The 22,299-nt window shown below is 46.2% G+C and overlaps 1 protein-coding gene across 2 annotated transcripts in view; it reads right to left on the bottom strand.

The window, feature by feature from the left end:
* Positions 1–15,527, bottom strand: part of KIFAP3 (kinesin associated protein 3) — a 111,232-nt gene extending 95,705 nt beyond the window's left edge. Inside the window, exons 1-3 of one of the 2 annotated variants that reach the window (XM_028530883.2) lie at positions 15,333–15,527; positions 3,779–3,910; positions 586–740 (exon numbers count right to left, since the gene is read on the bottom strand). In XM_028530883.2, coding sequence (XP_028386684.1) covers positions 586–740; positions 3,779–3,910; positions 15,333–15,412 — 367 coding nt within the window. In that variant the 5' untranslated portion in view covers positions 15,413–15,527. Of the gene's footprint in view, positions 1–585; positions 741–3,778; positions 3,911–7,919; positions 8,180–15,332 lie in introns of those variants that run through there. The other variant, XM_028530884.2, reaches the window with a different exon arrangement.
* Between the last annotated feature and the right edge of the window lie 6,772 nt (positions 15,528–22,299).

The raw sequence follows: 22,299 nt of genomic DNA, 5'->3' as shown, positions 1-22,299 counted from the left end.
CTTAGCTCTAATATTTTAACGCGTGGTTCTTTCACGCGGGAATTACAGAGAGAGGAATGTCCGCAACAGGAGTGAGAGGAATGTTCGGGAATGAAAGGACAGTATTTCCTAAGACTCATAAGCCATATTTTAGGGTTGTCTAAAGCACGTGACACATATTTTAACATTTAAATACCTATTTAACCACTCAAGTAACAAACTGTCAATAAAAGTTTAGAAAACATAAATCTAGTTGGAGAGAGAAAATGTGTTTTCTGCCCAAAATTCTCTCCTTTTATCACGCTACAATCAATAGGACAGATATCTGCTTTTCTATGTGTTATTTCAGCATATGTGTGCACACAGAGGAGAAACATGAAACAGAAACATCATTTTATGTGGAATCATCCAAATATAAAGTGGAACCATCCAATATGAAGCTCAACATGGAGAAAACTAATATGTTTGTCTATTCTTTCACTCCCTCGTTCACAGCACTGGCAAACAATAAACAAAAGCAGAAGCAAACCCACCGTTTACCTAAACCACGCGCCACGCAGCCCAACAAGCCCGCCCTCGCACCGACCGGGCAGAAGCTCCCCTTACCTTTGCCTGACAGGGAGTCGCGGCGGTTCTGCAGGTAGTACAGCAGCTGCTCCACCTCGTTCAGCTTCGAGGGATGGATGAGCTTGCATTCTTCCACCACCTTCCGCGCCAGGGAAGTTATGTCTGTGTTGGCATTGAGGCTCTTCAGACGAATGCTGCCAGCATATCAGAATTTTCCAACTCAGGTGTTTTTAAAGTAAGCGATGATTTAAACAATCCTTCTTCAAATAAATAATTTGCAAAGCATTTAAATGTACCTCACACACACTTTTAGTGAAACAGAATAAAATGTGAGGTATAATTGGGCTTAGAACGATGCAAAGCAACGATTTCCTTTGAGCTGGACAAACATGACAACAAAAGGAACGTAAGATGTACATCTGCCTCCTGCAAGCAGAGGAGCACACTCGGAGAGCTCGCTGTTCTAACACAGCCTTTCCGGTGGGATGTGAGCACCCGCAACGCCGGAGCTGAGCCACCTCCGGGACTCCAGCCCCAGGCACTGAGGTCTGCCCGTCAGGGACTAGACACACAACTGATTGCTTCGGGACTCAGCGGCTCTCATGGAAATTATGTAGGAAGAAGAAGAATGAAAGCATTCTTCATTTTAAGAGCTATATGAGGAATCTTGAGGAATATTTCATGCTTGTTAGTACATATAAAAAAATAAACCAGCTTCTTCCTCCTCTTTAATTTAGCCCATTTAGCCCAGGAGACTCACTGGAAGCTTAATTAAAAGAGGTTGGTGAGAGTCTGCAAACTTGCCCATTCACATGAACTCCGGCACCAGGGAGAGCTATGGGAACATAACACTCGGCTCAGGGTGAAGACTCAGGCCCGTGTTCTCACGCACGGCTGAGACTCAAAAAGAGAAACACAGGAGAGCAGCGACTGCATGGAATCACCTCCTGGGGAAGTGGCCAGTCCTGGAAAGACATCAGGTGTCGGAGGCATGGGGGCAGAGGGCTCAGAGAAAGGAGCTGAGCATCTGGAGTCATCGGGTCAGACGCCGGCAGTCTCTCCTGACATGAGCACAGTGGAGCGACTCACAGCCCTACAGTCGTGCCCAAGCCTGGTCCTCTTAGGGTTCTACCTGGGAGCCTTTAGTGCATTTCTTCTGCGTTTAAATCTGCTGCAGTGGCTTCTCATGCTTGCAGTGAAGAACCCTGGCAATACTCTGTCCCTTTATCTTCTTTTGGGGGGGGGGTTGTTTATATTCCTGCCTTTTCAGTCTTTTAAACTCTCAATTATATGTTTTATAATTTTACTCCACATCAAAAGACAGACATAGAAAGGAGAACCCTTTCAGACAAAAACTTTCACAGGACCTCTCATGTTTACTTTTAGCAAGGAACTTGGAAATCCTGACAGTTTCTATAAATCTGATCAAGAAGAGGCACAACAGAAACACTATAAACACATATTGTTACAATTTCTTACTAGTCTTTTTTAGAGCAGTTTTAGGCTTACAGAAAAATTGTGCATGAAGTACAGAGTTCCCATATATACCCCCACTGCCCCTAACGGAGGTATTTTTTTTTCTGTTACTACCACCTTGCATCAGTGTGGAGTCTTTGTTACAACTGATGGACTAGTGATGACACATTACTACAAGTGTAAGTCTGCAGTGTACATTAGGATTTGCTCTGCTGCACACTTCTGTGGGCGGTCCCACACGCACCGTGCCGTGCACCCACCGTCACAGCACCCTACAGAACACGGCACCGCCCTCAAGCACTCTGGGCTCCGCCCACTCTCTCCTCCCCCACCCTTTTATTCCCCCCCCCCCCCCCCGCCCCCAACGTTTGTTCTCTTTACTTCAGTTTCCCTTTTCTAGAATGTTATATAGTTGGGATCATTCAGAATGTAGCATTTCCAAGTCTGGCTTCTTTCACTCAGTAATATGTACTTAGGTCGGCACCCCTGCCCCGATGTCTTTTCCCAGCTTGGCTGCTGGTTTCTTTTAAGCGATGATGATATTTCAGTGTATGGACGCACGGCTGCCTGCTTCACCGTTTGCCAATTGGAGGGCATGTTCATTGCTTCCAATTATTGACAATTATAAATAACGCTCTTATAAACATTCATGTACAGGTTTTTGTGTGGACGTAGCTTCCAGCTCACTTGGGTTAATATCCAGGAGCATAATTGCTGGACTGTATGGTAAGTTTACGTTTAGCTTTGGAAGAAACTGCCAAACTGTCTTCCAAAGGGGCTATACCACTTCATACTTCCACTCGCAGTAAATGGGGTCCTATGACTATGCATACTCACCAGCATTTGGTTCTGTCAGTGTTTTGGATTTTGCCAATTCCAATAGGTATACAGTGGTATCTTAACTTAACAAAGCAGTTGTTTCTATTTCTTTCTAGACCTGTTTGCTACCAGCATGTATATTACCAATCTGATTCATCTTCTTTTCCATTAAAAGTAACAAGAGAGATTTTCTACTTTTAGTTGTAGGACTCTCCTAAATTCTTCCCTTATTATAAAAGACAAAGAAAAAAAATAGGTACAGCTGGGATCTTTAGTGAGTGTTACCTGTATGTTTACTGATTATTCCTATGATAAAAAATTAGAATCTTCATTAGGCAGCCCATGCCTCTTAAGAACATAAAAAACTCACAAGAAAAATATCCATATTATTTTTGGACTCTAAGCACCGGTTTCTCATAAAGAAATCTTCAGAAACTGGGACCCTGTTGAAGACGGGCTTATACCTTCCTTTTCCCAGTAAAGAAAAGTGAAATACAAGCCTTCTCAACCTAGGTCGCGGCACTGACTACCCACATGTAATGACAGTTTCACGTTATGCCTATCTCAGGCTACACGAGTGTCCCCAGCTGCCGCCACTGACTAAACCTCTGAACCACCAAGCTGCCACATTCTCCTTTGGTCGCACGGTGTGACTCCTCGCCAGCTCCTGTGCAGCCAGGGCCGAGCCACCTGAGGTCCTCAGGCTGTCCCTTGCTGATGTTTAAACCCACTTACTCCAGCCACAGAAAGTACTAACTCAGAAGTAAATATATCTGTTTTTATAGTTTCATGTTGTCTCTGCTTCACTAAAGTGAAGTATGTCTAGAATAACACCATAAACATTTATCCTCTATGCAGATGTAAATAACAGCAGATTTCTATGAAGTCTGTGTAATGTTTACTACTTTCGAAGTGTACCCAAGTGAAGAACACTTACATTTTCTGGCATTCTTTTCGTTCCCCCAACATGGGGTCCCCCATCTCCCCGAGAATGGTGGCTTCGACCTCATACTGAACAATGAGTGCTTTTTCTGATGGATGTACATCAATATTTCCTCCTTTAACTTTCCTATAATGTAAAATAAAAACAAGCGTGAGTAAAATAAAAACTCATAAAATGTCCATGGTTTTATCTAGGTTCTAGTTCCAGAAGCCTGTGGGCTGGATTGACATATGCGTTTAAATCAGATTTACAGTTAAGATGGCAATATTCCTCAAAGTGACCTAAAGATTCAATATAACCCCTATCAAGTTCCCAAGCCTTTTTTGTGGAAATGGAAAAGAGATCATAAAGTTCATGTGGACACACCAGGGACCCTAAGGAGCCAAAACAATCTGGAAAAAGCACCACGAAGTTGGAAGGCACACATTTCCCAATTTCAAAACACACAAAAAAACCACAGTCCTCAGAGCACTGAAGTGCTGGCGGAAACACGGACCCCCAGATCATGGGACTAGAACTGAGCCCAGGAGCAAACTCCTACATATATGGCCAACCGACTTCAACAAGGGTGGCAAGACCTTTCACTGGGGGAAAGAACAATCTCTTTACCAAATGAGCTGAGACACTGGGCATGTAGAATGAAATTGTAGAACAAACCATCAGTATACAGAAGTCTATTGTGTTTCTATATGCCAATAATGAATGATCAGAAGGAAAAATTAAGAAAACAATCCCATTCACAATTGCATCAAAAGCAAAAAAAACCCCTAGAAATAAATATAGCCAAAGAGATGAAAGACCTGTATTCTGAAAACTATAAGACACTGAAGAAAAGAAGTGAAGAAGATACAAATAAATGAAAGGTTATAACTTGCTCATTTATTTGAAGGATTATTATTGTTAAAATGTCCTTTCTACCTAAAGCAATATATAGAGATTCAAGTCAATCCTCATGAAAAAACAATGGCATGATTCTCAGAATTAGAACAAATGATTTTAAAATTTATATCAAACCAGAAAGACCCCAAATAGTCAATGAAATCTTGAGACACAAAAAGTGGGTGTTATCATGCTCCCTGATATCAAGCTATACTACAAAGCTGTAAGAATTAAAACAGTAAGGTACTGGCACAAAAAAAGATGTCTAGATCAACAGAATAGAGAGCCCAAAGAACAGAAAATCCTTACTTACATGGTCAATTAAGTAAGGATTTGGATCAGGTCATGTCAGACCTGATCCAAAAAATTCCTAGAGGAAAACATTGGCAATAAATTCTTCGACATCACTCTTAGTAATACCTGTCTGGATATGTCTCCTTGGGCAAGGGCAACAAAAAATAAAAAATAAACAAATGGGACTATATTAAACCAAAACGTTTTGTACAGTGAAGGTAACTATCGACAAAATGAAAAGATGACCTACTAAATGGGAAAAGATATTTGCAAATAATATACCCAACAAGGGGTTAATATTCAAAATATATAAGGAACTCATACAACTGAACACTGAAAAAAAAACCCAATTTAAAAAATGGGCAGAGAACTAGAATAGACATTTCCCCAAAGAGGACATACAGATGGCCAGCAGACACGTGAAAAGATGCTCGACATCACCAGTCATCAGGCAAACACAAATCAAAACCACAATGAGGTACCTCACACCTGTCAGAACGGCTATCAACAAGTACCGAGTGCTGACAAGGGTGTGCAGGGAAGGGAAGCTCACAGACTGCTGGTGAGACTGTAAATTAGAGCAGCTACGACGGAAGACAGGCTGGCGAGTCCTCAGAAACGCACGAACAGAACTGTCACACGATCCAGCAATTTCACTTCTGCGTATTCCACGGAACGAAACACAAACACTAGACACACGCACCCCTGTGCGCACAGCAGCGTTGTGTACAACAGCCAAGACGTGGCAGCAACCTGGGTGTCCACCAACAGATGCCTGGGGACACAGGTGGCGCATATACACAAAGGAATATTCTTCAGCAACAAAAACCTAAAAATGTGACACAAACACATAAACAAAATGGAAACAGAACCACAATAGAGAGAATAAGTTGACAGTTGACAAAGGGGAGGGAAGGGTGGAAATTTTACAAATCCATGGTTATTTGAACACTTTTTAAAAAGCAAAAGCAACTGAAGAAAATATAGATTTAAAATTTCTGCACATGAAAGGAGACTGTGAAGAGAGTGAAAACACAATCCACAGAATGAAACAAAATATTTGCAAATCATTGATCTGATTGGGGTCTACATCCAGAAAATATAAAGAACCCTTTTCTCGCCCTGGCTGGCGTAGCTCAGTGGATTGAGCGCAGGCTGCGAACCAAAGTGTCGCAGGTTCGATTCCCAGTCAGGGCACATGCCTGGGTTGCAGGCCATGACCCCCAGCAACCACACATTGATGTTTCTCTCTCTCTCTATCTCCCTCCCTTCCCTCTCTAAAAATAAATAAATAAAATCTTAAAAAAAAAGATAGGAACAATGATCAAATATTTAAAAAAAAAAAAGAACCCTTTTCTCCAAAGAAGGTAAGGCCAAGAAGCACATGTCACTAGAAACTAGGGAAATGTAAACTAAAACTGTAAGACATCACTTCACACCTGTTAGAAGAGCCGCAATTTAAAAAGATAAATATATAACAAGTGTTGGCAGGAATGTGAAGAAACTGGAACCTTCACGTACGGCCGGTGGGAATGTAAAATGGCACAGTTAATGTGGAAAGCAGTTCAGTGGTTCCTCAATAAGATAAACGTGTAATTAGTGTATGTTTGCTCTAGAACAATCTTATGTTTATTTAGAGTTGAAAAAAGAATGCATTTTCTTCTGTGGCAAAATTTTCTATCAAAAAGATCAATGTAAGCAAAATTCAGTGAGGAAATAAATACTGGCTATATGCCTGTTAGGATTACATAGTCCTTGGTAAAAATTTTACTGATAAAGCCTGTCCATTCAGCAGTTTCAGGTCTATTTATACAAAATGAGAAGGGCTGGCAAAACAGATGCCCAGGCCTGCAAAGGCTGGGTAGCTGGCTGATTGGCTGGTTGATCATACTATTGTCTGAACCCCTTTAAGAATCTAGCAAAGATCAGAAGATCCTTCGGTAGCGATCAGGACCCTGCCAGGCCAAGGGAAACAGATTCAGGAAAAGCACATTATGACTTACATGATTAATACCACCACCTTACAGGCACGTTTTTATCTCTTCAAAGGATTTTCACATTTGGTCCTCGAATCTCTCGTAAGGCAATATTTGTCCCGTTTTTAGATAAGGAAACTGTTCAAAAGGATGCATGTGCCTTCCCCGGGGTGTTTACCCAATCGGAACGCGGCCCTTAAACACCGAGCATCATCGCAATGACGGTTTCTCCCCTATCGGATGACTGCAACCTCTCGGTCCGCTGAGAGGTGTCCTTTCCATCAGGGATGGTCTTACCTTTGACAGGAGTCAAACAAACAATCCCGCCAGATGTACAGATTTTTTTCAAGAGTATTTGATATGACAAATGTTTTTAAACTAAGATAATGATGGCCTGCTCCATGTCGAGCTCCTGCACAAACCTCCAGATCAATAAAACCCTACAAAATCGACACCGTGCACATGCACTCGAACGCATGGGGCTGACGAGGCACGCAGAAGCAGGCTGGAGGGCACCCTCCCAGCGCAGCCCTCTCGTAGGTAAACGAAAAGCCAGCACCTCTCTCCCCATCATCACTCCAGAACCTCCGGGCAGTGGTCCCCAGACTGGAGACAGAGAGCAGAGGCGCCCCGAGACTTCGTTTCCAGGGCCCCGCGGGTTGCATCTACTAGGGGAAATGCAGAATTGGAATGGGGAGGCGGCGGGGGTGGGCAAGAGGCGTTTCCTCCGCTCCCCGCCCCTCTGCAGCCAACAAGGTGATGCAGCCAGGAGCCACCCCCAGCGCTGTCAGCGCCCCGCCGAGCCAGGTGGGCGGCTGCAGAACCTCTTTACGCAGAGCACCTGGCACTCCCCTTTCCGCGACTTCTTCCCGCGCCCACCCCTCTTCATTGCCCAGTGACACCCCCAGGCCAAGCCCAAGAGCCCCCGAGAGCATCCTCAGGGCCGCAGGCCAGGAGGGTGGAGCCGCGCCGCGGGGAGTCGTCACCTTTTGAGGTATCTGGCGTCCTCCCCCTGCATGGCGGCGGCGACGACGGCGTGGGAAGACAGGCCGGCGGGGCTGTATCCGGAAACCCTGGCCAAAGTCTCCCGGCCCGAAGGCGGTGACAGTCCCGAGGCCTGCAAGGCGGGGCCGCGGCGGCGCTGCGGTTACCACGGTGAGACCGCCGGCTCCTCCCACGGCTCCCAGGCCCCGAAACGCAGCGGCCGCCCAGAGCGCCCAGCGCCGCCTCGCCGGCCCCGCTGCACGGCGCATGCGCCCGCCGCGACGCGCAGGCCCAGTAGAGGTGCCGCGCCGGGGACCAGTCCGCCGCGCCCCGGATCTGAGCGCGGAGGGCTCTGCGGCGATTAGGCAGTCAAGGTGGGGGAGGTGCGGCCTGGCCGCTGCGCAGTGCAGCCCTACCTTGTGCAGAGAGTATGACCCTTGTGCAAAGATAGTAGCGACTTTGATTCCGTGACAAATCTCTACCTTCCTCTTTGGTATCCTAGATCTAGAACGCACTGTTGACACACACACTGAGCTCGTGAAAGTCCAGCTCCTCCAGTCATTATCCCCAAATCGAGGTACGTTTGGAATTGTTTCCTTTGAGGCAGGCAGCTGTGGTCAGTGCAGGCCATGGGGAAGGAAGGATGTCCTTGAACCTCAGCAAGGAAATGTCTGCTTTCACACCTAATCCCATGGTCTCAGCTGTCCTGTCTATGCACAGGGCTCATGTACCTTTATGCAGTGAATATTGAGGGCCAGCTTTGTGCCGAACACCAAACCAGGCTCCGGGGATACAAAGCAGGCACCTCCCCTTCCTCTCCTCACCTGTAAGCCCCTTGCTTACTCTCATCTAATTGTATATATTCCAGTCACCGAGGGCCATGTCTACATAGTTGTTCGCAGCCTGTTTCACATGCGGTGAGTTACTGCAGTGCGTACACGGAGTATTAAATACAGACACACAGACCACACCCGCTAAGAGGTACCATTTTTACGTGCTCATCCATTCCCGCGAGCAGCACTATTTAAGTCAGTGGTGTGGTCATTTTTTTTCAGTCTTCCAGGGAAGACTATTTGGAGCTGACTTCGACATCTTCCTCTGTATCAAGCTTATCTCTAAACACAATTCTATTATCTCTGCCTTCAAAGTTTCCTGCAATCCAGCTTTTCTTTTCCATTCCCACTCCTACGTACTAGTCTAACCACATCTTACTTAAAGTACTGCAGGTCTTTCCTACCTGGCCTGTCCTATGTTTGTTTTCTCACCTCTTCATTCTGAAAACTGATATAAAATTTAACAAATTACCATTCTTGGCTAGGTTACCTTAAAGCCCCTACAATACCCAAAGCTCAGATCACAGTAGCCATTAGACTGCACAGATCAGACAACAAGCACTCTTGCAATGTAAGCTCCCTGGGATCAGAGAGTTTGTCTTGTTCGCTTCTGTGTGCGGAGAACAGCGTCCATCCCGCAGCTGGTACTGAGTAAATGTTGGAGTTAAAAAAGAAGTGCATACCCGAGCTTGAAATAACGACAAAAACCTAGAGGAAATGCCCACAGCCAGAAAGAAAGAGCTGGAAACCAGAGCAACAAAGAGGTAAACGGAAAATGGGACTGAGCTACAGAAGCTGTCAGTCTGTAGCAAAGGGGTAAGACGTGTGGGTAATTTTTGTTGTTTAAATAAATTGAATACATGTTTTAAGAGATTTTGTTTATTTACTTTTAGAGAGGGGAAGGGAGGGAGAAAAACATCGTTGTGTGGTTGCCTCTCCCGCACCCCCTACTGGGGACCTGGCCCGCGACCCAGACTTGTGCCCTGACTGGTGTTGGGAACCGCCCTGACTGGTATCAGAAGCTGAAACCCCAGCCTAGGCTAAGGCTAAGGGAACGCCCTTGGAACCGTAAGCCAGCAAGGAGACAAGGGCTTGTCTCCCTGGCAGGAATGCTGCTTCTGCTGCTGAACCCCAAAAAGCTTGGTCGGTTAGCCAAAGACGGGTAAGATTCCCCACGAGGGGAACGACCTAAGCCAGGCACGATCACTTTGGGAGGCCCCCCAAAAGAAGGACTTTGGGGGCTGCAGCAAAAGAGGGTGACGGACCCTCGCTCCTCGGCTTTGACATAGCCTGAGTTCTCATCGTCTGGGAGAAAATCTCCTTATTGCCTTAGTTCCCGTGCTAAGCCTGAAACAATGACAGGGTGGTATAGCTCTGTGCTGAAAGGGCAGATTCCCTGGGTGATCAGGCCTAAGAAAGAACATGTAAATTCCTGTGAAACCTTCTTTGTTTAGAATGCTCTCAGATGAATGAGAGGGGTCCAAGGAGGAAGTTGGTTCCTCAAAGTCTTACAGCTCTTTGACCCCGACTCAATAGACCAGCAGAGTTCCTTGTTTTCTATAGTTCCTTACTTCCCCCTGATAAGTACCGTACTTTACCTGAATTATTATGCAAAATGAGCCCAATAAAAGCATGTATGGACGGTAAATCAGGGCCCTCCCCACTAGGGGGGGTGGCCATTTCCTCCCTACTTCCCCACAGAAACTAGTCTTGTCTCTGTGCATGTGTGTGTTTCTTTCTCGCGTGTTTTTCGGCGAGCCATCCACAGCGTTCCGTGGTCACTGCTGGCCGGTGACCCACGCGCAACAGACTGGGAATCAAACCATCCACCCTCTGGTTCACAGCCTGGCACTCAATCCACTGAGCCACACCACCCAGGGTAGAATAAATTTTTTTTAAAAACGATCTCCAGTGAATCAAATAGGAAAAAGCAATACGCCAAATGGGAAAATGGACAAAGAACAAAAAGAGGAAAAAGAAACAGGAAGAAACAGCATGAAAAGATGCTCCACCTCAATAGTAACCAGGAAGATGCCGATTAAGATCCTAAAAAGATACTATTTTACACTGACCAGGGTGAAAAAATAGTCTGACAACACCAAGTGCCGGTGAAAATGTGGACCCCCGGAAACTGTTTAGTCAACATTTCGGGTTTCAGTGTACATTGGGACGTCTGGCATTGTGTTGTAAAGTTGAACAGGCATATACTCTAAATCTTTGCATTCTACTCCGAGTTATATGCCTTAGAACATTCTAGCATGTGCGCACAATGAGATCAGTTCTAGAACTATCATAATAGTATTGCACATAATAGAAAAGGAAAAACTGAAAAACACTCCAAAACACGGGTGCAGTCGTGTGTCCATTGCTTCCCACGTGGCCTCCACAGACACCACGGCGTGAAAGGTCTTTTACCACCAGACGGGTGCAAGAAAGCTCCGCTGGGGAAGTGGGCGCCTTGTTCCAGCTGCTGACGGGGAAATGAGGGCTCTACCCCTGGCTTTTGCCGAGAGGGGTGAGAGTGTCACCGTAGTTTTTCCATAGTATTTGGATGGACTCAGGAAAGTCATGGATGAAACATTTTCTGCCTTCTTGGCTTGCCCCCTTCTTGTTCCTTGGGTGAGAGAAAGCTTTTTGGGGGGCTTTTTTTGGTCTGCTCCTACTTGCTTCCCTGAATTGTTAGCTCCTCTGGCACCCGGCATGGAATTTATTGGGCCAAACAAAAACTCAGGGAACTTACTACCGTGCCATTCCTCGGGTCTCTGGTTAGTCTGCCTTCCGCTCTTCACCTTTCAGCATTTTGGCAAACATTGGTGACATGTGTGACATCCAGGAACTTTAGCTGTACTTGGTGGAAGCAAGAAGTGCCTCTCGTTCATCATGGGCTCATAATGAAACTCGGTTCTATTAATTCTTGATAAAAGTGCCACATCAATTCAATAGGAAAAATACAGATTTTTCACAAAAGGTTCTGGAAAACTAAATATACTCCTGAAAATAAATGGGCCTCAATTCTTTCTTTGCACCATATACAAAACTATCTTATAAGGATCATAGACACAAACCTTAGGTCTAGAACTATAAAACTCCTAACAGAAAGCATAAGAAAAAATACTTCAGGAAATATTTCTTAGACATGATACACAAAGCACCAACCTTCATATAAAAAAATACATTTGACTTGATGTCACCAAAATTTAAAATTTCTCTTTGAAAGATGCCTTTAAGAAATGAAAAGGCAAGTCATGGACTGAGAGAAGGTATTTGCCATGAATAATCTGACAAAGGAGTTGTTTCCATGACACTGAAAGCACCACTGTAACTCAGCACTAAAAACCTGAATGGCCTAATTAAAAGTGAGCGAATGTTTTGCACAAAGACTTCACAGAAGGAGATACATGGCTGGCCAATCAGCATATGATACTTTCACTGGTCATCGGGGAAAGGGAAAACTATTCCACAATGAGATACACTATAGACCCATATGGGTTTTCTGTTCCCGCAGCAACCAGCGACCTCAGCCTGAATGGTGGAAAACCACCCAATGTATCCCCTTTCACTGCGGTGAGTTGGAAGTCTGAGGTGGGTCTCGGTGGGCTGAGATCAAAGTGGGCAGCGGGCCGAGATGCCACAAGGAGGATGTTCCCTGCCCTGTTCCGGCCTCCAGGGCCCGTCCAGCCACACTCCTCCCTCGTGGGCTCTTACTGCCGTCTTCCAAGCCCGCAGCAGTGGGTCAAGTCCTTCTGTCGTCACATCTTCCTGTGACCAGAGCCAGGAATTCCACTTTTAGAGAGTTGTGAGGGCCCTGCTGGATGATCCAGGATAATCTCTGCAGGTTAGGGTAGGTTTTAACTTGGGTCACATCTCTCAAGGCCCTTTGGCCACGTAAGGCCATTCATTTACAGGTTTGAGGGTTAGGACGTGGGAATTATTGGGGGAGTGTCAGTATTTTGGGTGCCACAACGCCCACTGTGATGATCACTGTTAAAACATCAGACAACACCAAGTGCTGGCAAGGATCTGGAGCAGCGGAAGGTCTGCGTGGCGTGTGAGAATGCAGATGGAACCGCCATCTTGGAAAACAGCCGGGCAGCTTCTGCAACAGCCGAGCATGCCTTTCCCATACGGCCCCGCAATTCCACTCCTAGCAATATTCACCTAAGAGAAATGAGGACACATGCCCACAAACAATGGTGTTCGCAAACGGTCATGGCAGCTTTATGCATAATAACGCTCAACCGCAAACAACCCAAATGTCCGTCGGTGTCAGCCGATCCACACTGCGGGGTGGCCACACAGTGGATACTGCTCAGCATTAAAAAAACCAAACTACTGATGATACATGCAACAACACGAATAAATCTAAAAAACATGATAAAAGAAACATGGTTTGGTTCCTTATGTAAAGAATTCTTGAATATAAAAGAAAAACTGACCTATCAGGACCGAAAGCAGACACCGGGGGCTTGTAGCTGGAGGACAGACTGCCGGCAGGCCGGAGGGGACTGGGACCCGTTCGTCACAACTGATTGGACTGCTTCCAACGCTCTCCCTTTATTGCATGTAAATTCTTCCTCAGCGTGGTCATTTTAAAAAGTATAACAAGGCAAAAAGTAGTGAACTGGATGGGTTCAACATCAAGTTAAATACCACTGAAGAGGCAACTTGTGAGTAACCTGAGGGAACAGCACCTAACGCGGCCCAAAGAAAGGGAAAAGGCTGTGAAAAGAAGAGGTTAGGGGACGGGAAGGATAAGGTGAACGGGCCGGACGCCTTTGAACAGAGACAAGACAGCACTTCGGGCCCGGAACGTGTCCTGAGGTGATCAAAGACAGAAGGCAAGACAACTAAGAGAAATTCATGCTGAGATGTAACGGAATGATATTAAATCATTCTAAACGTAAACGGAAAAGTTCAGAAGCCGTCGTCATTCCTTAATAATTTTATAGGTATTAATTTAGCGTTTTCCTCCTGTTCCCACCCCCTCCCCCAATGGATTACAGATTCTCTGAGGGAAGCAATCCACCCTTCAGTACTTGGATCAGTCTTGGTGGTGGTTGGAGCGAAACTCTGGAGTCGGAACTGTGCTAGAGTGCCTGGCCCGCCACTCACTTCCTCCCTGACCTTGAACAAGCCGAACCTTGTAGGCCTCAGTTTTCTCGTCTATAAAATAAGAATGCTAGTCATTCATAGGTCTTAGAGTTATTGTAATGCTAAACGAGAAGGCACATGTAAAATTATACCAATGCTAGTGATTGTTGTCAACTGAGTCGGGGGTTTGAAAACCATGTATTCATCACATGAGTCTGGACCAGTCAGTTAAACTCCCTGCGTCTTCACTGAGAAAAATTGGGGCACCTACCACAAAAGATTGAGTTGAGGAGAAAATGAGTTCATATTTTGTGACAGTCTTGTAGACTGTAAAATTACATGAAAGTGCCAGAGGTTATTATTATTTCCGCTTCATCCTTAACTTCATCAACTTTTGTTTTGAATACTGATAGCAGCGGTGAGCAGTTGAAAAGTACGAAGGAAAAGCAATTACTGCCTCACCGTTTCTCATTCGATGTGCGGAGAGAAGGAATGTGAAGTCACGTGAAACCACCTATGACAGAATCACTTAAACATGGATAACCCCAGGGGCACATCAGCACCCCAGGGTGGTTTCCGGGGGGCTCTGGCCCTGCGGGATTCGGGCTGCACTGCTGTGGGAAGCCTTCCCGCTGGCATCACAGTTCACTGCCTCTGCAGACCTCTGCTCCTCCTGGAGGCTCTCCCTGAGCTCCAGACTCAAATCGTCTTCTCTGTTTTCCCACTGTATTCCCTGTACTTTATGGACATGGTTTGTTTTTACAGCCCTGTCATCTCCAAACAGAGTGATTCAAAGGGCATACAATTATGGACTGGCAATTACATTTCCAGTCTCGGCGTTTGGCACACAGTGAGAACAAATAATTAGTAGCCGAGGCTACGTCAGATGCAATGACAGACTTCAGGGGCACCAGGTGTGTAGACAGGTAACTGTGGAACACACCGATGACTGTCAAAATGGCAGCATGGGACCAGTAGGACGTCGGCACAAAAAAGGGGCCGACCCACTCATTGTGGCAGACAGGGGCTCTGAGAAGGACTCCCAGAGGACAGTAGTAATTTGCTAGCAGGGGGCATGGCAGCGACGGCCTGGGGAAAGGCAGCAGCATATCCGAGGACACGGATGCACCCAGCGCCATCACTTATTTAGGGAACTGCAAGTAGTTGAGACGGTTACAGAATTAGGTTCAAGTAGGAGAGAGGTGAAAAGTTTGGAAAAGACTGGAGGAGCAAAATTGTGGGGGTCCTGGCAAAAGAAAGCGTAATATCTGGGTTTTTTCTTTAGGCATCAGGAGTCATGCACGTGTTCTGTATACAGTTATATGTTGAAATTTATTGCTTTTAGCAATATTGATTTTTCTGTATTTTACCCATACACTGATACAGAACAGAGCTGTAAGTAAGAATTGCATTTTTTTAATTCCGAGAGTACATTGCTTTGAAACTGCAATCCCGGTGTGCTTCAGGAGTGCACAGGCAATGCCCTCTTACCTCATGACTGCCTTTGGGATGTCATCGAAAGGCCACAGTGGCCCGAAGAGTCCACACCCGCTGGCCAGTAACGCGCTCATCTTCTCTCTTCTCAAATCGGTTTTAGCTCACCTGGCACATCCTAATGCAAAGGAGACTTCGGTTAACAGGGCCTTTAAAATATGACCTCTCCCCGATGGTGGTAACTTTTCAACTAGCACAGCTACAATTATGACATCATTGGGCTGTTCCATGGGTCCCATTCCATGGGATAGGGGTGGTCCTCAGGAAAACAAATAGTTAATCTCGGTGCTTTTCTCCTTCTGCAGGTTCTGTGAGAAGATAGTTGTGCGGTGTGTCAACCTGATGATCCTTAAAGGCATGTAGTCGAGTGAATGTGTCACCCGGTGTAAGTTAGGTCTGTGTATTTCATCTCTCACACACACGCATTTATGAAAACAGAAAAAACACTTATGTTTGCAAATTGGTATACGTAGATATACACATACAGGTTCAACTGGAAGTTCTCTGCAAGAAAGCATGGCTACTGCATGCTTCCATGTGTGTGGTTTCGGAGAGATGTTCCCCGCATGGAGAGGGAGGAAGTGGACCCGAGTGTGTGCAGCCGGGGGAGCTATTTATTCCTTTCACTAAAACCTGTGAGCAGGCATGGCCTTAGACACGAGTGTGCAAAAATGAACAGATGTGGTTTCTGACTTGAAGCATTCTACCTAAATCTACCCACACACACACACACAAAGTGAATAAATACACGAAATGGGAAGTGATGCGTTCCAGGGTCGGGCTGTAGCGCACCCCCTGGAAACTGGGGAGATGGGTGTGGAATCATTACGCACTTCCTGCCTGTCCTGCAGAGGGCGCTCGTCCCAGAACTGAGGCTACGGGAAGGAAGTGAAACACGGCCCTTCCCCTCAGATATTTCAAGTCTACAAACAGGCAGTGAGAGCACGGGTAGCTGGCATCTCAGCTGTGTCTCCACACAGCTGCACCCCGAGTCAAATGGCTTTGTGTCACTCCGAACGGCTCACCTATCAATTCCGTCCTCGTGAAGATGCCACTCCCTGTCTTTTTAACTTATCGCTCCAGTTCCATAGGCTCTCACAGTGACAGACGTTCCAAGCTGGAATCGCGAGGTCAGCCCGACCTCTTGTTCAGCACACCTCTGGTCAGTCAGTGCGTGTGATGCGTCCCAGGCGCCACCCGGGGCTGAAGACGTCGTCCGGACGGGGCGGAGTCAGCAGCGACCAGGTTAGCGACCAGGGGTTTCCTCTGAAGCCGCGGCAGCACAATCATGCAGTTTCTGGAGCTGGAAAGCACAGGACAACCACCGCCACGCACACCTCGGCTGGAGGGGGTTGAGAGCTAGCTGGCCACCAAGGAGTGCCTCTCCTCTTCACCTCTTGGAGAAAGGTAGCACATAGCATGGGTGTTTGTGACATACCCTCTGAGTCATGAGGAACAGAACCAGAACTGCCAGCGCATTCTGGACTGGCTCCCAGCAACTGCCAGTTCGTGATAATACCTCCAGGGAAGCCCCGCGGGGTAGTTCGGTTGTTCAGTGTCGGCCACATGCGCCAAGGTTGCTGGCTTGATCCCCGGTCAGGACACATAGGAGAATCAGCCAACAAATGCATAAATAAGTGGAACAGCAAATTAATATTTTCTCTCTCTCTCTCTTCCTCTCCCTCTCTCTAGAATCAATACATAATAAAAAATTAGTAACTTGGAAGTTGGGTGGGAAGTGAACCTGTGCTCACAGGGTTAGTACATTATTTCCCAGTGGATGATGTGATCCCAGCCTCACAAACACGAGGGCAGAAATTAAATCCTTGTTATTTGAGTTTAAAGCTTTTAACTTGTTCTCTCTCTTTCCCTTCTCTTCCCCCATCTCCTCCTCCTGCCTCCCTCCCTTCCTCTTCTCGGTGTGTGCGTGCATACATCTGTGTAGACAGTACTTACGTCACACAAGTAATTGCATCTCAGAAACAGAGCTGCTTATGGTTTTGGACATTCCCCGCCAAATCCATGTCTCCTCGGTGCGGTCATCACCACGTCAGGAAAGGGACCAGATCAAGGACCCTGGGAAACGGTTGCAATAAGGTCAGAATCCTCCCTGGGTGTGTTAGTGATGAGATAGATTTAAAATTCATTTCGTTTTCATTCACACTTCAATGCCCTGCCCGCATTGCTTTCCTTCCTTTCTTTTTTTTTTTTAAAGAGGGAGAGGTAAAAAATAAGATGCTGCCACTTCAAGCTGAGCAAACTGTAAACTCCTCTCAGAAGGACCCGCTCCCTTCACTGGCGCACGACCTCCTCCTTTCCAAGTGAGTCACGTGGGAGGGCGTCAGGGTTGCTCTGACAGAAAGGTACGAGGAGGCCCTCGCCAGAATCCCACGGAGTGAAAGCGAAGTAGACAAAACACTGCGTGTCCATTTACCACGTCTTCAGAAAAACACAGGGACGTGCTTTTCCTTTAAATGCTGCCTTGACTGAAGGCCACCAGACAGACCACCTCCCCCATAGCCCAGAGGCCGTGCTGGTGAAGATCCCTCCATCTGAGCTAAGGAAGAAGCACGAACAGCTTCACCATTTTTAGTGAGACTGGCTTTATTTGACCTTATTAAAGACCTTCGTGGCTCCCGAAATACCTTTTGCTTTTAGACCCTGAGGTGTGGGGCTAGGACAGATTCCCGGGTTATTCTGTTGCCAGGACAGTTGAGTGTCTGATGCCGTGGAAGCTGAGCAGACACGAGACGCCTGAGCTGGAGAGTCAAGGACAAACCACAGGGACGCGTGCACTGCTCCTGCCTTCTGCTGGCCGTTTACTCGGAGCAAAGAAGAAGCGAAACGGGCCCCTGGAAGCTCTTCATATCGACTTATTTCTGACTTTTCTACTCCGGGCTTACGTTATTGTTTCATGTTTTATGTCATTAGTGTAGTTTGGGTGTGTGTGTGTGTGTGTGTGTGTTTACATGAGTTGCAGTTTTGATCTCTTTCATTTCTTCCTGGTGTGACCTCATTGTGGTCGCATGGGACTTGAGCTCAATACGTTTTTTGTCGTTTGGTTTTTATGAAGTTCGCTGTCCCGCACAGTTAGAAAGTGGCAGTGAGACAGTGGGCAGTTGGGCAGGTGTGAGCGGAGCAGGGACGACAGGTGGGTCCGGACTGTGACCTGCGCAGGAAGTCTCAGGGGCCATGGGCAAAACCAGAGGAAGAGACTGTTACAGGCCAGGACCTCCCTCCAGGGTGGCCCTCCCTCCAGGGTGGCCCTCCCTCCTCCAGCATTTCCTTAGCCGTGCAGTTGGGCCCCCTTGGAGGGGGAACGAGGGGCCAGAGAATGGCCTCCTATGTACGACTCCCATACAGTCCCCTGTAGGGCCCCTCCCTTCAGCGTTAAGCCCTCAGGACGGTAAGATTCGGGTCAGCATCAGATACTCTCAGGAGCCAGGCCTTGGGCCTGTTCACCACAGAGACAGAGTTCTGGTCAAATTGGAGATCACCTCCAGGCCTCAGCTGTGTCCCAGACCCAGAAAGGCAGCAAACGCAGATGATACGACGCCACAGCTAACATCAGGACCAGCTGTGATGACCTACGACACCCTGGCCTAGCGCTGGCCAATCAGTCGAGACCATGATCCTGGAAAGGCACGCCCAGCAAGTTAGTGAATATGCTATCGAGAGCCTCCCCTGAGACCTCGCCTGGCACTCCTGCCTTTAGGAAACCGATAAAAACCCTTAAGGCAAGGGGCCCAGTTCCACCACAGCCCTGCACACACACACCTGCGCCTTCTTTCTCCGGCGTGTACCTCTGTTTTCTTTCTCCTGAGCTCCAAGGCCCTTCTTTGGCATCCAACTTATTTCCCGCGTCCCTGCAGCCCGGCTGGCTCACCTCTTCACTTCTGTGGCTTTCCACAGGAGCGTCTCGCATTAGGCTGCGTGGCTCTGGATTCCTTCTTAACCGAACTCAAGAACCAAAGTCTAACTCCACCACTAACAGCAGCGTTTCTAATTTCACTGCCATTCCTCTTCTGCTGTTTGCCTGCAGTGGTAAAGCTACAGCGTCTTACATTCTGAGGTTTCCTAGCCCCTTTCAGGTTCTCACTCTTATCTGTGTCTTCTCTCCTTGACCTCTGTTGTTTCATTCCGGCTAAACATGGAGCCCTGTCCTGGTGGGTCAGATTTGAGAGTTCTTAGACAGGGACTGCCTCGCCCTTAGGGCTGACAACAGGTGCTTTGTACTCACACGCTGCTGGGTGAGCGATGCCTTTCCCAGATTCGGCCCCTCTTCTCCACCTGACCTGCGGCAGTATGCAGGCACCATCTCTCGGGTGCTTTTTGGTTCCCTTATCCTCAGGAGAATCCAATGCCTTGTCATTCCCCCTGCTTTTTCCTCCGCTCAAGTGACAACAACACACAAGTCTTGTGGCTGTCAGTACTTTGTCTCTGTGTGCTTGTGTTTTGAGGTTTGTGTTGTATCTTGCTGCTCAGTTTTAGTGGATTTTTATTTTTGCTAAGTACTGTCTTTTTATTTAAAAAAATTTTTTAATACTGTCTTTTTAATGTGGTGATTTAGGAGAACTCAAAAAGCTACATTGCCACTACCATCTTCCTAGAATCCCACGATAGTCGGTTTTGCTTTTAATATATAGATAAGAAACCTGAGGCCCAAGGAGGCAAGGTCATCTGCACAAGACCGCACACCAAGCAGCAGGAGGTAAGTACACATGAAAGCACCTTGGTAAGTGCCCGATACACAGAAACTCTTTAACGTGCGCTCTTTCCCATCCTTCTTCCTTCCTTCCTTTCTCCGGCCCCCCCACCCATTTCCTCCGGAGCCAAGTTTAAACCCACTTGTTTCTGATCGCAAAGCTTCTGTGAGCTCATTTAATATGCTTCCACCCCAGAGTGTGAAGTCACTGGAGCTCATAATTCAGCAAAACCATTTCAACAAAATTAGTTTCATTAAAACCTCCACCCTTGCGCTAAGAACGTTTTCCTCGGTGTTTTCATGCTCACGTGCTTTTCAAACGGACTCGAGTAAATTGATGCCCTTATTTTAATGAATCTATTTATAGGCATTATATAATCCTTTAAAAGCCTCCTTTTCATCTTCCACTACCACCCAGGGAACGACATTCGATAAAGGGTAAATGAAATCTGAACCTGGAAAACCCTGGTTTCACTTTCCAATTTAAAACCCACCGAATTTAAAGAGATTTTCAACTTGGCCAAAATAAAATGTCCTGCTTTTGAAAAATCTCATAAAAGCAGTGTTTTGATTAGAAAACTATATGGTTCTGAGACACAGGTCCATGAAATCCCAGGCTCCACTGGTCAGGGTGCTTGGTTCCCGATATTTGACATTAACCGATTCATTCAAAAATTCAATGTGCCGTGAAGGCCCCTAAAGAATTTATACTGTGCGCTCATTATGTAAAAACTCCAATTTACTAATTCTCCATAATCCTCTGTGTAAGGCCAATTAGTAATTAGATCACGGGGAGCAGAATTTTGCTGTAGGTATGAAATCACCATACAAGTCCTAGGGGATGCATAGCTCTATTTCAAGCCAGGGCCTTCATAAAATCCTGTTGCAGTTTTTGGCTCTGTAATGGATTTCCCAGGTCGGTGATACACCACACAGAAAATGCCATTTCCTTGTTTTTTTTCCTCCCTGAACTTCCTGCTCTCACTGTGCAGGCTTAGTTCACACTGTTTGAATTTACTTATTGTGGTTTGCATAAAATTATCCTTCACTCATCTACACACAGTAGATAATGATTATTTGCCTATAAATCTAACAGGTACTGAGTTTTATTTACCCTCCTTCTCTGTGGGCACTCTCTGAACAAACAGGCAGTTGTTCTTGAAACCTTTTCCACTTTTATGGGACTTGGAACTGGTTCTCCTTATTGCTTTGTGCGCTTTTTAGCAGCTTGAGGCTCCTTCTTTCATGGTGTTTCCTCTGGAGCTGGTGTGAACAGAGGCTCTTGGAAACGGCCGAGTGTTAATATCCTGGAGTGCGTCTTGCTCCATGTAAAAGATTGATTCTCCAGGCCTCCGGGGGCCGCAGCAGAGGCGGGCCCTCCACGGCACACATGGATGTGTGCTCGGTCACGAACGGTCCCCCACCTACGCGCACCGGCTCACGCTGTCTGATTTCGCATGTGCAGAAACAGGCCAGGAAACCTGACCCGTGTTGATTGGAATGTTGCTTTGCATTCATTTCCAGAATATTTGGAGCCTCACATATGTTTCTCATTAACACTCATGTTTGATTATTCTATGTAATTTTTTTAAAAATTAAATAAACCTGTATCAAAAATTGTCACTTTGCTTTAAAGAAGCACAATTAGCCCTCTTGGAGGGAACTGACAGAAGAAAAAAAAAGAATGGGAATAAATATTTCTGCTCCTTTACACATATTTCCATAAATGAGAATGGCATTAAGACATAATGATACATTCAAGGTTCAAGGGATTTTCAATCGCTTTTAACCAAATCAAGCACAAAGTAGCATTAGTTAAACAAAGAAACTCATTGAAAACAGAGCCCATTAATAAAATGTGGTTTAAAAATCATGTCTGTTTTAAATATATGTCCAGAATTAAAAGTTACTGGGCCAGAGATCGAAAGTTAAGTAAGTTGATACCTGAACATAAGTATAAATTTGGAGGTACATTGTTTCAATCCACAAAGGGATGATTTGGTGAAGTATGATACCCTGCTTAGGCCTAAAGCACTTCCTAAATTTCTGCAAATACAGTTATTTGAATCTGTTCATAAATTTACATAACCACATATGGGCTGTTCTCAAACTTGACTTGTTAATGCTATGGTCCCTTTAAGACAAAAGGAAAAAAAACACAACTATCTATCTACCTGTCTATCTATCTGAATCCAGGTGGCTAAATGAACTGTTTCAAGACCCAGCTATCAGACTCACATTGCCTCGTAAATGTTTATT

This window comes from Phyllostomus discolor, chromosome 14 (genome assembly GCF_004126475.2).
Source record: "Phyllostomus discolor isolate MPI-MPIP mPhyDis1 chromosome 14, mPhyDis1.pri.v3, whole genome shotgun sequence".
NCBI lineage: Eukaryota > Metazoa > Chordata > Mammalia > Chiroptera > Phyllostomidae > Phyllostomus > Phyllostomus discolor.
This window is presented reverse-complemented; position numbering and strand designations above follow the sequence as displayed.